At 32.4% G+C, this 17,192-nt stretch overlaps 1 protein-coding gene across 4 annotated transcripts; it reads right to left on the bottom strand.

The window, feature by feature from the left end:
- Nucleotides 1–4,797: 4,797 nt before the first annotated feature.
- LOC6042694 (lysoplasmalogenase-like protein TMEM86A) lies at nt 4,798–14,467 on the bottom strand. 4 transcript variants are annotated; one of them, XM_038248682.1, is made up of 4 exons: nt 14,047–14,466; nt 9,751–9,885; nt 5,875–6,351; nt 4,798–5,730 (listed from the first exon to the last, which is right to left on the bottom strand). In XM_038248682.1, exons 2-4 carry the CDS (start codon nt 9,775–9,777, stop codon nt 5,473–5,475), a joined length of 762 nt encoding a protein of 253 aa, XP_038104610.1. In that variant the 5' UTR covers nt 9,778–9,885; nt 14,047–14,466; the 3' UTR covers nt 4,798–5,472. The 4 variants fall into 4 exon arrangements, with proteins under 4 accessions (XP_038104610.1, XP_038104611.1, XP_038104609.1 ...); XM_038248683.1 differs by lacking the exon at nt 14,047–14,466 and adding an exon at nt 10,254–10,501 and having other exon boundaries at nt 9,751–9,834; XM_038248681.1 differs by lacking the exon at nt 14,047–14,466 and adding an exon at nt 10,254–10,499.
- Nucleotides 14,468–17,192: the final 2,725 nt, after the last annotated feature.

Here is a 17,192-nt window from a genome sequence, read left to right as displayed (position 1 = left end):
TCTTTTAATATAAAAAAATAGTTTCCTCGACGTTTTTGCAAAAAAATGTTTCTCTTTGTACTCTTTTGAATTATTGCTCTCTAAAATTCTTAATTCTTAACTCTTCTTCTAAAATACAAAAATTCTTAAATTCTAAACATCAAAAATTTTAAATTCTAAAATTCTACAATTCTAAAATTCTAAAATTCCAACATTCTAAAATTCTAAAATTCTTAAATTCTAAGATTTTAAAATTCTGAAATTCTAAAAATCTAAAATTCTAAAATTCTAAAATTCCAAAATTCTAAAATTATAAAATTCTAATACTCTAAAATTCTAAAATTCTAAAATTCTAAAATTCTAAAATTCTAAAATTCTAAAATTCTAAAATTCTAAAATTCTAAAATTCTAAAATTCTAAAATTCTAAAATTCTAAAATTCTAAAATTCTAAAATTCTAAAATTCTAAAATTCTAAAATTCTAAAATTCTAAAATTCTAAAATTATAAAATTCTAAAATTCTTAAACTCTAAAACTCTAAAACTCTAAAATTTAAAATTCTAAAATTAAAATTTAAAATTTAAAATTCTAAAATTAAAATTCTAAAATTCTAAAATTCAAAAATTCTAAAATTCTAAAATTCTAAAATTCTTAAATTCTAAAATTCTAAAATTCTAAAATTCTAAAATTCTAAAATTCTATAATTCTAAAATTATAAAATTCTAAAATTCTAAAACTCTAAAACTCTAAAATTCTAAAATTCTAAAATTCTAAAATTCTAAAATTCTAAAATTCTAAAATTCTAAAATTCTAAAATTCTAAAATTCTAAAATTCTAAAATTCTAAAATTCTAAAATTCTTAAATTCTTAAATTCTTAAATTCTTAAATTCTTAAATTCTTAAATTCTTAAATTCTTAAATTCTTAAATTCTTAAATTCTTAAATTCTTAAATTCTTAAATTCTTAAATTCTAAAATTCTAAAATTCTAAAATTCTTAAATTCGAATATTCTAAGATTCTAAAATTCAAAAATTCTAAATTCTAAAATTCTAAAATTCTAAAATTCTAAAATTCTAAAATTCTAGAATTCTAAAATTCTAAAATTCTAAAATAAAAAATTTCTGATTTTCTAAAATTCTTAAATTTTAAAATTCTTAAATTTTAAAATCCTAAAAAAAAATTCTGATTTTCTTAAATTTTGTAAAATTCCAAAATTCCTGAAATTTGTAAAAAACGTATAATTCCTGAAATTCGTTAAATTCTTAAAATAAAAAAAAATCTTAGATTCGTTACATTCGTAAAATTCGTAAAACACGAATTTACAATTCGTATCATTCGTAAAATTATTAAAAATCGTAAAATTCGTAAAATGCTTAAAATTTGTATTACTTGTAAAATTAACAAAATTCGTAAAATTTGTAAAATTGGTAAATTTTATAAATATCATAGAATTTGTAGGATTTATACGTAAAGAAACGCGTAAATTTGTAATATTTGTAAAGGAGAATGGGCAAATTTGTATGGGAGCTGGTCCAAGGATGTACACGAACGGGACCAACTTTTTTCGAAAGATCTCGCCGAGACATGAAAAAAGTCTTCTCTAAACCCGGGGTTCAAAAGTTACATGTTGTTGAAGTTTGAGCATTTTGGGTAAAAATGTACAAAAAATCGGATTTTTGCTAATTCTAAAATCATTTATAAAATCTCCATTTTATTATGGATTTTGCTCATCTTGACTTCATTCGACGCGTATCAGCAAAAACTATGAGTTCTAATATGTCTTAGCATGATTGAAACATGATTTCACTTGTTTTTATCCGTTTGAACCGTTTGTGCAAGAGGCATCCCATAGAAAAAAGTCGAAACTTCAAGGTATTGAAACCGGATCCGACCCAGACTGCTTCAGTGAGTATGGAAGGCTTCAGTGCAATGTTGTAACAACTTATTGGGATGGTCTGAGTCATCCGAGAACTCCTTGGAGTTAAGACCGGCAAGTCTACCGCCGTAACAAGCAAGATGTCGGCGGTTTTTGACCACTGATCATACCCGCATGGCTTCAGTGAGTATGGTAGACTACTATGCTGATGTGTTGGAGTGTCCTGGGTTCTCCTAGGACTCCCTGGAGTTAAGATCTGTGGGTATACTACCGTAACGAGCAAAATGTCGACCGGTTTTGACAACGGAACATACCCGCATAGCTTCAGTGAGTGTGGTAGACTGCTTTGCTAATATGTTAGGATGTCCTGGGTCATCCAAGGACTCCCTGGAGTTATGATCTGTGGAGCTATAGCCGTAACAAGCAAGAGGTCGACGGTTTTTGACCCCGGAACATACCCGCATAGCTTCAGTCAGTATGGTAGAATGCTTTCTTAAAGTGTTAAGATGTCTTTGGTCATCCTAGGACTCCCTGGAGTTAAGATATTTGGGTCACTGAACAAGAAAAAGGTCGACGATTTATAACCGCGCATCATAACCGCAAAGATTCAGTGAGTATGGCAGACTGTATTGCTGTTATGTTGGGATGTTCTGGACCATTCCAGGGAGTCCTTGTAACAGCCGTAGACCTACAGATAATAACTCCAGGGAGTCCTAGGATGACCAAAGACATCCCAACACATTAACAAAGCAGTCTACCATACTGACTGAAGCTATGCGGGTATGTTCCGGGGTCAAAACCGTCGACCCTTGCTTGTTACGGCTATAGCTCCACAGATCATAACTCCAGGGAGTCCTTGGATGACCCAGGACATCCTAACATATTAGCAAAGCAGTCTACCACACTCACTGAAGCTATGCGGGTATGTTCCGTTGTCAAAACCGGTCGACATTTTGCTCGTTACGGTAGTATACCCACAGATCTTAACTCCAGGGAGTCCTAGGAGAACCCAGGACACTCCAACACATCAGCATAGTAGTCTACCATACTCACTGAAGCCATGCGGGTATGATCAGTGGTCAAAAACCGCCGACATCTTGCTTGTTACGGCGGTAGACTCACCGGTCTTAACTCCAAGGAGTTCTCGGATGACTCAGACCATCCCAATAAGTTGTTACAACATTGCACTGAAGCCTTTCATACTCACTGAAGCAGTTTGTGTCGGATCCGGTTTCAAAACCTTGAAGTTTCGACTTGTTTCTATGGGATGCCTCTTGCACAAACGGTTCAAACGGATACAAACAAGTGAAATCATGTTTCAATCATGCTAAGATATATCAGAACTCATAGTTTTTGCTGATACGCGTCGAATGAAGTCAAGAAAATCGAAATCCATAATGAAACAGAGATTTCATAAATGATTTTAGAATTAGCAAAAATCCGATTTTTTGTATATTTTTACCCAAAATACTCAAACTTCAACAACATGTAACTTTTGAACCCCGGGGTTTAGAGAGTTGGTCCGGAAGACTTTTTTTCATGTCTCGGCGAGATCTTTCGAAAAAAGTTGGTCCCGTTCGTGTACATCCTTGGACCAAATTCGCCCATTCTCCTTTGTAAAATTTGTGAAATTTGTAAAATTTGTAAAATTTGTAAAATTTGTAAAATTTGTAAAATTTGTAAAATTTGTAAAATTTGTAAAATTTGTAAAATTTGTAAAATTTGTAAAATTTGTAAAATTTGTAAAATTTGTAAAATTTGTAAAATTTGTAAAATTTGTAAAATTTGTAAAATTTGTAAAATTTGTAAAATTTGTAAAATTTGTAAAATTTGTAAAATTTGTAAAATTTGTAAAATTTGTAAAATTTGTAAAATTTGTAAAATTTTTAAAAGTTTAAAAAAAATATAAATTTCTGAAATTTTGAATTTTTTTTTTTAAATTTGTAAAATTTGTAAAATTTGTAAAATTTGTAAAATTTGTAAAATTTGTAAAATTTGTAAAATTTGTAAAATTTATAAAATTTATAAAATTTATAAAATTTATAAAATTTATAAAATTTATAAAATTTATAAAATTTATAAAATTTATAAAATTTATAAATTTTATGCAATTTATAAAATTTATAAAATTTGAAAAATTTATAAAATTTATAAAATTTGTAAAATTTGTAAAATTTGTAAAATTTGTAAAATTTGTAAAATTTGTAAAATTTGTAAAATTTGTAAAATTTGTAAAATTTGTAAAATTTGTAAAATTTGTAAAATTTGTAAAATTTGTAAAATTTGTAAAATTTGTAAAATTTGTAAAATTTGTAAAATTTGTAAAATTTGTAAAATTTGTAAAATTTGTAAAATTTGTAAAATTTGTAAAATTTGTAAAATTTGTAAAATTTAGAAAATTGTAAAATTTGTAAAATTTGTAAAATTTGTAAAATTTGAAAAATTGTTAAATTTGTAGAATTCGTAAAATTTTTAAAATTTGAAATAAATCATAATATTCCTAAAATTAATAAAATTCGTTAAGTTTGTAAAATTCGTATAATTTGTAAAATTCGTAAAATTCGAAAAAATCGTTAAATTCTTAAAAATATGAAATTGCAAACATATTTTTGTATACTTAAATATTTAAATTATTAAATACTAAAATACTAAACATTTTTTTGATCCAAATCGGCAGAGATTCAAGGAGCTATTACACTACCGCAAACAAACAAATAAACTCGCATTTTTGACAGTTTGCCTGCTTTGCTTGTTTACCTGGATCAGTTTGAACAAACGTCAGCCTGCATACAGTTTGCCTTTTTTGCGAGTTTGGAGAAACTGTCAAACACGAAAAAGTGCGAATTTGTTTGTTTGTTTGCGGTAGTGTAATGGCTCCTTCAGTGGTCTTGAAATAATTGTTCGTTGGAGTTGTCATCATTATTCACTTAAAACAATCCGCACTATTCATGAACAATTAAATTGTATTTTTCAAGAGTAAAATAGTTCTAAACCACTAAACAACAGTTCTACACAGTCTCAAGTTCTACATTGTAATAAGTTTTAGTTGATTAGTTAAGAGGATCGGGTAAAAGGTAGGTTTTATTCATTCTGCTCTACATTAGGTGACGCTGAAATCGTTGTGTGCTACCAATCTGTTTTCTAAAAAGTTCAAACCGTTTCAAGATTTTGTTGTTGGTGATTTTTGCTGCGTTGCACTTTGCCAATTGTTGTTTGTTTCCACATCGGGTGAATGATCCTCAAGGTTTCGAGGGAAGATATAGAATCACAGTCTAATAAGGTTTTTTGTTTTTTTTTTTTACTGTTTCGCAAATCACACCTGCTCAATATCATGTTTGTCTACTTCGTCTTCGTCTAATAAGAAACAAAAAATAAAATAATAAATTTCGAAGAGTTCTCTAGTTGCTAAAGGTAATGTTCAATGTCCCACTAAAGATGTATTGGTGGATGCAACATGCTGTCTTCACTGTCGATCGCGGAACGATCACACGCACACAGATGGATTGATGTTTCTGTTGCAAGATGCGCGTCTGTATTTGTGTAATGCTCGTGTGGCTTTGTGACCCAATAGAGGCAAGGAACAATGAACCAATCCAATGATCGCCAGGTGCCCCCTTCTTAGGCACTCTTCTTTTGTTTCGTACCGTTTTGGCGTTGCTTGGAGGAGTTGGCAGTTTTGGTGGTCGCGGCACCGCCACTGGCAGTGACGGACTGCTCGATCACACTGAGCGCGATCCCGAACTGGGCCACGTAGTACGTGACCATGATGGCCGTTTGGGCGTTGGCCACCGGCGTGTAGAACTTGTCGATCGCGATAATACTGTCGGAGATGACGAACAGGACGCTGCCGAGGCCGCAAGCCACGCGCAGGATGTTCTGGAAAGATTGAAAGTGTTTAGTTTTAAGTGTTCATCCCACCCCTGTGTTTGACAGTTGCTTACCTCCAGCATTGTTTACATTGGCACCCAAAAAGTTCAATGCTGAAGGTAAGCAACTGTCAAACGGATCAACTCAAAATACCTTATAACAATCAATTCTGGCCAGCGATCGCCAGCACATGGTGACCAACAGGGCACCGTAAATCGGAAGACATATTTTGATCAGCGTCGGCAGATTGTGGAACATGATGGCCACGGCAGCGATGGCGAAGCCGTACAGCGGAAGTCCCACCCAGGGTCGCAGCGGCCGGAATCCGAACGCCGACACGTAGAAGATCTGGGCCACCCCGAAGGCGCCCATTCCGGCCTCGAACAGGTCATAGTTGAGCAGCAAATCTCCAGCGCAGGAAGCGACCAGCCCGGCCAAAATGAGCAGCTTGTAGCGGTGGGATCGTTTCAGCTCGAAGTCGCTCATCAGGACGAACATCCACAGCGTCACGATCGGTAGGCATTTCAGGATGGTGGAGGTGACCGTGCTGCGTTCGGTTTTACCGATTAGTGAGAAGTAGAGCGCTACCGTCACGAAGAACATGAGCATCCGGGGGATGGCGTACTTGGCCTGGGGAAAAGAAGGATATAATTAATGAAGGTAATGACCAAAACCGGAAATGGATTTTATTTGTATTTTTTTATCAAACTTTATGGGGGCCTTCCCTATGACCAAAGTGTCAAATTATCAGGGTCAATCTTTTGGTATGGAGGACATTAGGGTGATCCAAATTTTAGGTTGGTTCAGAATTTTTATTTTGGCGGGATGACGCTATCTCGGCTTTGGTGTCTTCAGAAAAGTTGTAGGGAACACTATTCTTAGCAACGTTGCTCAAGCGAACAAACTCTATCTTCAAACGGGAAGTTTTTAGACCCATTTTTGAGATTTAGTCGTAGCGAGTTGGTTGGTCTTCTATACATTTAGAGCTTATCATAACACACAATTATCTTCCATAAAAACGAAAATCGGACCTTATCGGAAAGTTATAGCCAAAACACGACGAAAAAGACGCCATTTTGAAATGTGATTAACATGAAAAGGTGGTGGAGTTCGACCTTGCATTTGAAAGCATCTGAAAGAACACATTTTAAGTACATCTGCAAAACTACTTCGGAGGTCTTTTTTGTTTAAATCATTTATTCTCAATTTGAAACTTTTTTGTCCATAACTTGTTATAGAACTGACCAAAATTCAAGAATGAAAATGTTCATTTTGACAAGCTCTACAATTGTCTAGAAGAGCCCAAAAATGTACAAAATGATCTAGTGGTTGTAAAAGAAGAAACAAGTTTTAACAGAAATATTTCAGGAATCTAGTAAAATTGATTCCTGGAATATTTCAGCTAAAATTCATTTGTCCCGAAGACACCAAAGCTCTAAATCTTGGCCGCTATCAATTTTGTCACGCTAGATTTCAGTTTCGGACCAAAAAATGAAATTTCATTTTTTAAATCACTGTTTTTCAAAAAAAAAAATCACAGCTTGGTGGCAATATTTTTGACTATATTTTCTCTTTAGCTCAAATCTTGAAAATAAAAAAATACCAGCTTCTGCAAATTGAGTCTTGTAATATTAAAAATCGGCAAGATTTTGTTTCCCTGTACCATTTTTTCTGAACAGTCCTCATCAATACCTACAACTTTGCCGAAGACACCAAATTGATCAGAATATCCCTTCAGTAGTTACAGATTTTCAAATATTTACGTTCCATTTTTGTATGGAAAGCTGCAAACAATTCGATTTTTTTTAACTTTTCACAAAATACCGTATTTTCTCAAAAATACTCCAATTTCTATAATTCACAATATGAGTACTAAACGATTCAAAATTTTGCATACATTTTCACCGCTTTAGAGTTTTTTAAACGAAATACTAAAATTTTCACAAAATACCGTATTTTCTCAAAAATATTCAAATTTGTACAATTCGCAATATGGATATCATATGATTCGAAATTTTGCATGCATTTTCACTGTTCTAGAGTTTTTTGATTGAAATTCTAATATTTTCACAAAATATCGTATTTTTTTAAAGTACTCAAATTTTCATAATTTTCGATATGGGTACCAAACGAAGCGAAATGTTACCTGCATTTTCACTGTTTTCAAGTTTTTTTAAATGAATACTCAAAAATAACTCTGAAACAGTAAAAAAGCATGCAAAATTTCGATTTTTTTCACACCCACATTGCGAATTCAAGAAATTTAAGTATTTTCGAGATAATACGATATTTTGTGAAAATTTTAGTATTTCATTCAAAAAACTCTAAAACAGTGGAAATGCATGTAAAATTTCACTTCATTTGATACCCGTATTGCAAATATGAAAATTTGAGTACTTTAAAAACTACGGCATTTTGTGATTTTATTTTTTGTATATATGCTTTGAAGCTTACCATATTATCAACAAAAAAATGTTCTAAGCAAATTCACCGAAAGTTTAACCTCATATTGAGGAATTAAGCCAATTTAAGAAATATTTAAAAAAGAGTTATCGTCCGTTATCGGTGATAAGATAGTCATAGGGAAGGCCCCCGCAAAGTTTGAGCCAAATTAAAAAATAAAAATGGTCGAAATCGGACGATTTCGTAGAGAATTGCTCTTATATAGATGTAAATGTTTTCAAAAATAAAAATATTATTAAGTTTTGACAATATAATGAATCGCTTTTCAGAGAATTGACATTAGGATCATTACTGAAAGAATAAAAAAAAATGTGTAACTTCATGTTATTTCTGGTAATCCACAGAAACTCTGAAAAATTTAAAAGTGATCGATGACATATTTTTAGTAATCCTGGTAGTTAAATTCAGACTTGTCAGTCACACCTGATTTAGGAATCCGCTTGATTATTAGAATGTTGATTTTTGAAAGAATGTTCGAATTATCTCTTATTTTCCTAAAAAAGCTTCTAAAACCTTCTAAAATCTTTTTCAATGTTTTTTTTTTGTGTAGAAAGCAATCCAAAATTAAAAAAAAAAAACAAAACTATTACATATTATGAATTGGCTGTTTGGTAAATTTCTATTTAAACCACCAGTACTGTATAAATTTAGCTTAAAAAACTCAACGTTTCAATGGAAAAAATATGCTTTGTGAAAACATATAAGTGGCACTTTCCATCGAAATTCTAAAAAAAAATCAAAATATTTTTAAATAATCCAAAACATGCTTAAAATTTTTATCAACGCAGCAATGTGTGTTTTGGACTGCTTTCAGTTGATTAGAAATCTAGTTCTTTTACAATTTGAAAATAAAAAAAATGCCCAAAGCCTCAGTGAAGTTTGAACAATTTTACAATTGTATTGTAAACTAAATTTATCAGCTTTTGCCAATAGTTGTAGTGCTGTCTTAATAAATTTAGATTTATAATATTTTTTCTGATAAATATAGATAAGAGATTAACACATAAACTCCCAAGCTCGAGAGAAAGGAGAATTTGTATGGAAATTCCCCGTTTTTCTCGAGCTTGGAAGTTTAGATGTTCATAAGAAACCTTATGCTCATGATTTCTTCCAAATTTTGAAAGGATATCAAACCAAAGTTTTGTAGTAATTTGAGAAAACTATACAAAATATACAAAAAGTGAATCAAGTCTCTCCTCCTTGAAATGACATAAATGCGAAAGTTAAAGACATTTTTTGTGATAAAAAAATGTACAATGATGTCTAGAGTTTTTTAGTAGGTCCTAAAAACATAATTTTGGCCGATTTTAGCAAGACGAACTTTATTGATGACGCCTATTGTAAAACGAATGTCTCCAATTTGAGATAATTTTAAATCTGTTATCACAAATCATCGGTTCAAGTTAAAAGTGTCGAGATAACAACCGAGCGACCGACCTTTGCCACTCTCAGCTCATTATCAGCACATGTTTATTCCTTTTACAATTTTCGCTCTCCGTTTATCAAACCAAATAATCCCAATTTCTTAAGCTCAACCCCGAATTCGAAAAAAAAACCTTCACTTACGATTGTTCCTATATCAGCGCGCGCCATTATCACTGCTGCCGGTTCAGCTGGACTTCTACCATAGATTAGTTGGTGGAGCTTGAGCTACGAAGGTAACCGATTACCAATTCAACCGTTTTGAAACTGACACAATTTCTGTCGATTTTGAAGAGAAAGAGAGAACGTTTGATACCCGTCCCACGAGGTGATCAATTTGTGCAAAGTATTTTTAGACCACACGAGAAACGCGTATTTGCCTATACCGAATAATTTATTTTGAAGAAAAAAAAGTTTGCGAGAATTGGAAGAACAAACTCAGCAGCGGCGGCTGTATGATGAAGCTGATGCGATAAATTAACTGTTTGGAATTGCGTGCTGTAATTCACACAACTACAAGCAGTTTCAAACGTAATGGGACAATAACATTAATTGATAACAACACACAAAGCAGCATCTTCATTCTGAACCGGTTCTACACATAAAACATTTAAAAACGCTTTGTTCTTAACACTAAAAAGCCGTACAAGCTAAGCTGTTTTCGATGTATGAGAGAAGAGACGAAGAAACAGCAAACTCATCCGGCTTGGAGAACGCGAACCAAACAGTGCAACGTGTAAAATGAAACTGTAACAAGAGAAGGGAAACCGCGACCGCGATGTCGTCGTTCGTGAGAAGCGAGCTACTACTAACAAACTGAGAATTGATGAGAATGGGAAATAATGCTGGCCGAATAGCTGAGAGCTTGGCTTGGCGCTTTGCTTATCATCGCCGTGTACTCCTGCTGAATCGGTAATCGCAGATGTCAGCGTGGGTTTCAGAGACAAAAAGTTTGTAAAATTAAATAATTGAAATAAATTACATTGAATTTTTGATGGTTTTGGTTTTGGTTTTGGTTTTGGTTTTGGTTTTGGTTTTGGTTTTGGTTTTGGTTTTGGTTTTGGTTTTGGTTTTGGTTTTGGTTTTGGTTTTGGTTTTGGTTTTGGTTTTGGTTTTGGTTTTGGTTTTGGTTTTGGTTTTGGTTTTGGTTTTGGTTTTGGTTTGGTTTGGTTTTGGTTTTGGTTTTGGTTTTGGTTTTGGTTTTGGTTTTGGTTTGGTTTTGGTTTTGGTTTGGTTTTGGTTTTGGTTTGGTTTTGGTTTTGGTTTTGGTTTTGGTTTTGGTTTTGGTTTGGTTTGGTTTTGGTTTTGGTTTTGGTTTTGGTTTGGTTTTGGTTTTGGTTTGGTTTGGTTTTGGTTTGGTTTTGGTTTTGGTTTGGTTTTGGTTTGGTTTGGTTTTGGTTTTGGTTTGGTTTTGGTTTTGGTTTTGGTTTGGTTTGGTTTGGTTTTGGTTTTGGTTTTGGTTTGGTTTGGTTTTGGTTTTGGTTTTGGTTTTGGTTTTGGTTTTGGTTTTGGTTTGGTTTTGGTTTGGTTTGGTTTGGTTTTGGTTTTGGTTTTGGTTTGGTTTTGGTTTTGGTTTTGGTTTTGGTTTTGGTTTGGTTTTGGTTTTGGTTTTGGTTTTGGTTTGGTTTTGGTTTTGGTTTTGGTTTTGGTTTGGTTTGGTTTTGGTTTTGGTTTGGTTTTGGTTTGGTTTGGTTTGGTTTGGTTTGGTTTTGGTTTGGTTTGGTTTGGTTTGGTTTTGGTTTTGGTTTTGGTTTTGGTTTGGTTTTGGTTTTGGTTTGGTTTGGTTTGGTTTGGTTTTGGTTTTGGTTTTGGTTTTGGTTTGGTTTTGGTTTTGGTTTGGTTTTGGTTTGGTTTTGGTTTTGGTTTTGGTTTTGGTTTTGGTTTTGGTTTTGGTTTTGGTTTTGGTTTTGGTTTTGGTTTTGGTTTTGGTTTTGGTTTTGGTTTTGGTTTTGGTTTTGGTTTTGGTTTTGGTTTTGGTTTTGTTTTTGTTCAATTTAATCTCTGTAGATCCTTTACTTTTATATTAATAATTGAATAAATGTTCAGTAAACAACAGATTCCTTGGTAAGTGCTTGATTTTTTTTGCTTTCTGCATAGCTTGAAATTTAGTTTTTTTTGTGCACCTCGACCTCTACCAGGGACAAAAACTTTGAAAAACAATGTCAATGGCCTCCCCGAGCAGACGGAAATAAATTGGGATAGTCAGTTTTTGATATTGTGAGAAGATCGAAATATTTTGTTTTGATGATCGGATAAGTTGTTAAAATAACAAAAATCAATAACAAAGATTTGTTCGCAGAATAACTTAAACTGTTATTATGTTGTTATTGCAATAACAAACCAATAACACAGAAGAAATCATGAAGGAATAACAAGATTTGTTATTTTGTGCGGAGAGGTGGAGCAGCATAATAACAAAAAATGTTATTGAACTGGTATGTCTTCATAACAAAAAAAGTTATTGTTTTGGTTTATATGTAATTTCCAAATAAACCTGCAGTTGCCATAACTCCTCTGTACTAGTCAGGGCTGCAGAGTCGGGTACCTCCAAGCAACTTTGAAACCATACTTTGAAGACAACTCCGACTCTGGATGCAGGATATGACGTGACTTCAGCTCTCCAAAAATACCCGACTTCACAGATTCCGACTCCAGGTAAAAGTTGCTAAAAATTTGCTGAATCCGATGCCGTCTCCGAGGTCCCACTTTAGCTCGAACTTCAATGTCAGCTCCGACTTTCTCGCTCTGTGAAAATAATAACAGTTTTTGTAATTCACATTTCAAAATTTTTCAATAAATAAATCAATTCCGTTAGGGAATATAACAATATTTAAAAAAAATTAACTCTCAAAAGTTAATTTTATCGGATTAATTTTAGCTTGAACACCATTTCATGGTGAAATAAATGACCCCGATGAAATTAGTCAAAACTATTTCATAGTTCTAACCATTTTAAACAAAGTCCTTTAGGGGGTATATCAAATAATTAAAAACATCAACTTTCTAAATTTCAACTTTTTAGAAAAATTTTAGCTTAAAGACCCCATTTCATGACCAAAATAATGACCCCGACGAAATTGGTCAAAATAATCCCATAGTTCTAACCATTATAAAATTCAAAGTCATTTAGGGGTTATATCAAATAATTTAAAAAATCAACTTTCAAATTTTCAACTTTTCAGAATAATTTCAGCTTAAGGACCCCATTTCATGGTCAAAATAATGATCCCGACGAAATTGATCAAAATTATCCCATAGTTCTAGCCAATTTTAGCAAAGTCCCTTAGGGGGTATATCAAATCTTTAAAAAAAATCAACTTCCAAAATTTCAACTTTTCGGAATAATTTTAGCTTAAGGACCCCATTTCATGGCCAAAATAATGACCCTGACGAAATTGGTCAAAATTATCCCATAGTTCTAACCATTTTAAACAAAGCCATTTAGGGGGTATATCAAATAATTTAAAAAATCAACTTCCAAAATTTCAACTTTTTAGAATAATTTTAGCTTAAGGACCCCATTTCATGGCCAAAATAATGACCCCGACAAAATTGGTCAAAATTATCCCATAGTTCTAACCATTTTAAACAAAGTCATTTAGGGGTTATATCAAATAATTAAAAAAATCAACTTTCAAATTTTCAACTTTTCAGAATAATTTCAGCTTAAGGACCCCATTTCATGGCCAAAATAATGATCCCGACGAAATGGATCAAAATTATCCCATAGTTCTAGCCAATTTTAGCAATATACCCTTAGGGGGTATATCAAATCATTAAAAAATCAACTTCCAAAATTTCAACTTTTTAGAATAATTTTAGCTTAAGGACCCCATTTCATGGCCAAAATAATGACCCCGACGAAATTAGACAAAATTATCCCAAAGATCTAAACATATTTAACAAAAGAAAAAATAATAACAGATTGTGTTATGGACACTTAAAAACTAAGTCAGTATACCGAACGAATAACAAATTTTGTTATTAGGAGAGTTTTTGAAATGTATAACAATCCCTCTTATTAGCGTGTTATTACACATTTTCAATTTAATATCACTTCAATACCAAATCTTGTTATTTTATCAGAAACTGTTATTATTTTTCTTCTTGAAATTGAACTGCAGGATAAAATAATAACACTGTTTGTTATTTTAACAGGATTTGTTATTGAAATATTATTAATTTTGTTATTACCGTCTGCCCGGGTCGGTTCTTAAAATGATCTTCAGATCTCCTCAACTGGAAATCTTGTTTCAAAAAGTTTAATGCTAAGCATTCCTAAAACTATAGTTTTCCCCACTTAATGGTACCATCAAATTCAAATTACACCTGTCGAACTCTGCTGACAGCGTCGTTTATTGCCCAAACCACAAAAACCATCAACGGGAAATTGCACTCCCCCCGCGCCATCAATTCACGTGACACCCTTTGACAACTCACCGTGCGTCTCCATTGCGCCGCCACCCTTTCCGACAACAATTCCATACAAATTGCACTCAAATGTTCACTCCCGTCACCGTACACTATCTTCCTCAACCTTAAGGTATCCAACAAAGCGAGCAGAGAGAAAACACCTTTTGCCGTCCACAAATCGATCCAATTTGCACCTAATTTGGGCTTCCTAAATCGTCATTATGCAAGGTTTTGCTGAAGTTCGTTGGTGTGGACTGATTTGAGAAGGAAATTCTTAGTTTTAGATCACTTTGAAGGAATTTATGGACTTTGATTAGATTGTATCGACTTCAAGTAGAACCAAACAAAACGCTGTTGACGAAACGACGACGTCCGAGCAACTTTTGTCCTGTGTCGTAGGTCCCGTGTATCGTCCCGACATCGAGCAGGACTTGAATGAGACGGTTCTTGTGTGGGTGGATGAATGAACTTTTTTTGCGGCTGTATTTGTGGGTTGCATATTCGTGCGCAGCAGCACCATCAGCCAAATTGGCCAAATGTAGGCCAACTTAGAGCTGGAAAAACATTGTAAATAAAGCTGTTTTGTCGAGGGGTGAGAAGGAGGAGCGGTGGTGACACAAGGTCGTTAGTCCCAAACATTGGGGGGGTAGGATAATGAACTATTTTACAAATGAATTTTTTTATGACTTGTAATTTTCAGCTTAAATAGTATCACATAATAAAACACTAAATTAATTTTAACTGTGAAATAGTTAGATTATTTGTACCAATTGCCAACTCAAGATATTTTGAACAAAATGTACACACAAATAAACGAACAAATGTAAACATTCCGATAGGAGAGCACAAGTAAATACGAGAACCGCGCAGACTCGGGTTTTGTTCGGACCCGGAACAAACCTAATATTTTTTCTCTTAATTTCCCTTACAGAAGAGTATTGAATTTTGATTATAAATAGTCCAGACTCAAATGGGTACTAAAGCCCTATGTAAATTTTTATGTACAACGGTAAAAACACGATTTAAAACCATTTCTGATCACTTTTTTTCATTTTAATGCAAAAATTTTTTTTTGACCGGACAACATTTTTTCGATGGATCTCCTTGGAACGAGCTGTCAAGTAGGAGCTTTTCTGTCAAGAAGGACCACGAGGCTAATTTTTCAAAATTGATTTGAAAATCCATTTTAAACTCTTTGTATTCGTACAAAGGGTCATTGTACTCAGAAAAAATAATTTTTATCGCTGTAAACAATAATATTAGCAATCTAAGCTTCATTTTAGGACCCAATTGTCGAAAGACATCGTAAAATTCCACTTCAAATAAGGCTGTTGTTATTTTTTTCCGAATTTTTGTCTCCCCCTCCCTTTTAAAAACGGTCCGAAAAATCAAGGGGCAAAAATTTTCATGAACTGGGTTGAGTTGATTTAAAAATGTTATGGGTTTTTGTGAATTTTCATTGTGAAGTACCGCAAAAAGTTTTTTTTTCTCAAAAAAATATATTTGCTTTAAATATAATGATTGCAAACTGACTTTACTGCTTTAAAATGCATTTTCCATGCCTTTTTGCATTGAAATTAATAATTAATAAATCAAAGGTACAGAGAAAGTAATCATCCGATGCTCTTCAGAAGTTAAATAAAAGTTCAGATAATTGAAACAAATCAAGTCTGGACTGCATCTCAATGCCTTTTTCGAAGACAATTCTTACTTAAAAAAACTAAATTAGTGAAAGGAATATTTTATTTGAAATACGAATGCAACTGAAATCTACTTATCATAAAATAGTATCACAAAATCCTTCATACAGCGTTACATCAATGCTTGTATCTAAAAATTTAAATATTTGAATTAAAATTCAAAATATTTTTTTCTGTACTTCTGTGGTTCCAACATTCAAAATTTGCAAAAAGGTTAGAATGCCTTTATATGATCAAAAATGCATAAATAAGCTTCATGCAATGTTTCCTAATAGTTTACAATTGATTAAATATTTTTTTTCAATAATAAATTCAATTTTAGTCAATAATTATCTTATTTGTCCGATTTAAAAAAAAATTAAGGGGGTAAGAGGACAAAAACCTGAAATTTAGTTGGCAATGGCCAACTAAAAAAAAAATAAAAAAATTAAACATTAACCTAGGGACCATCCACAAACCACGTGGAAATCTCTGTTTTGAATTCAAAAGTCAAAATATTTTAGTAAAATTTCACCAAAAAAATACCTACAACTGGAAAACGATGAGCTAGATTTTAGAATTCATTATTTAACATCTTGATAATCTCCAAATTATGGTTTTTGAAACTTTATAAGAGAATATTTTATATTTTTCCGGTAAAAGATTTTGCACCATTCTAAACTCCAGGAAAAAAAGTATTTTTTTCGTAAATTAGAATTGTTAAAAAAATATATATTGGATAAAAATTTTAGTAATAAAATCCAGAAAGATGATTTTTTTCCGGACACTTAGTAGCATATCATTTTTGTTGTAGCCGGCAATAAATCATGTAATAAGTTCGAAATGTAGAAATATCGTCAGGATATAGTATAAACAGTCAGTTTTAAGAGAATGCATGCAAACTATGTCTTTTCTAACAATGTTTCATCAGAATTTGAAAATAAAACTGCTTTGTTGTGCTTCGAATCCCGGACACTGATAAAAGCTGATTCGAATTCCGGACACTTGATTTTGCTTATGAATCGCACAAATTTTGACTGAAATGTTAGTGAATGGCATTCTTTAGGTCTCAAATAAGCTGTTAACATGAAAAAATCGATATTTTATGCAAAAATTTGCTAGAATTTAAGGAATTCAAAACCATAAATTTCTGCTTTGCCTTCCCGGTGCTTCGGACGCCTATGAAATATTTCCGTTGAAATGTTTCGCATTTTTGGTAAACTTTTAATTTTATTTTATTTAATTGTTTTGGCATTAACTACAGCGTTCAAACAAACTTTAAATGAAAGTTGATGTTAGAATTCATCAAATAACACAGTTTTGACATTCATAATGCGAACTTATATCCAAATATTTGATAAAACAAGATGAGGTGTCCGGGTTTCGAAGCGTCCGGGAATTCGAATCATGACGTTATTTCTTTTCTGAAAAGTCCCACATTTTTGCGAATTTTCCCATATGAACTTTAACCATCAAAAGCTACCCTAAACACAA

The sequence above is a fragment of the Culex quinquefasciatus genome, chromosome 1 (assembly GCF_015732765.1).
Source record: "Culex quinquefasciatus strain JHB chromosome 1, VPISU_Cqui_1.0_pri_paternal, whole genome shotgun sequence".
Taxonomy (NCBI): domain Eukaryota; kingdom Metazoa; phylum Arthropoda; class Insecta; order Diptera; family Culicidae; genus Culex; species Culex quinquefasciatus.
Note: the sequence above shows the minus strand (reverse complement) of the source record. Positions and strands in the feature narration are given on the sequence as shown.

Coding starts and splice junctions, on each gene's coding strand:
- LOC6042694 (XM_038248680.1), bottom strand. CDS start 14,091: ATGGAATTGTTGTCGGAAAGGGTGGCGGCGCAATGGAGACGCACG. Junction 6,352..14,046: donor CGGCGCAATGGAGACGCACG/GTGAGTTGTCAA, acceptor TCTTTTCCCCAG/GCCAAGTACGCCATCCCCCG. Junction 5,731..5,874: donor CCAGAATTGATTGTTATAAG/GTATTTTGAGTT, acceptor CAATCTTTCCAG/AACATCCTGCGCGTGGCTTG.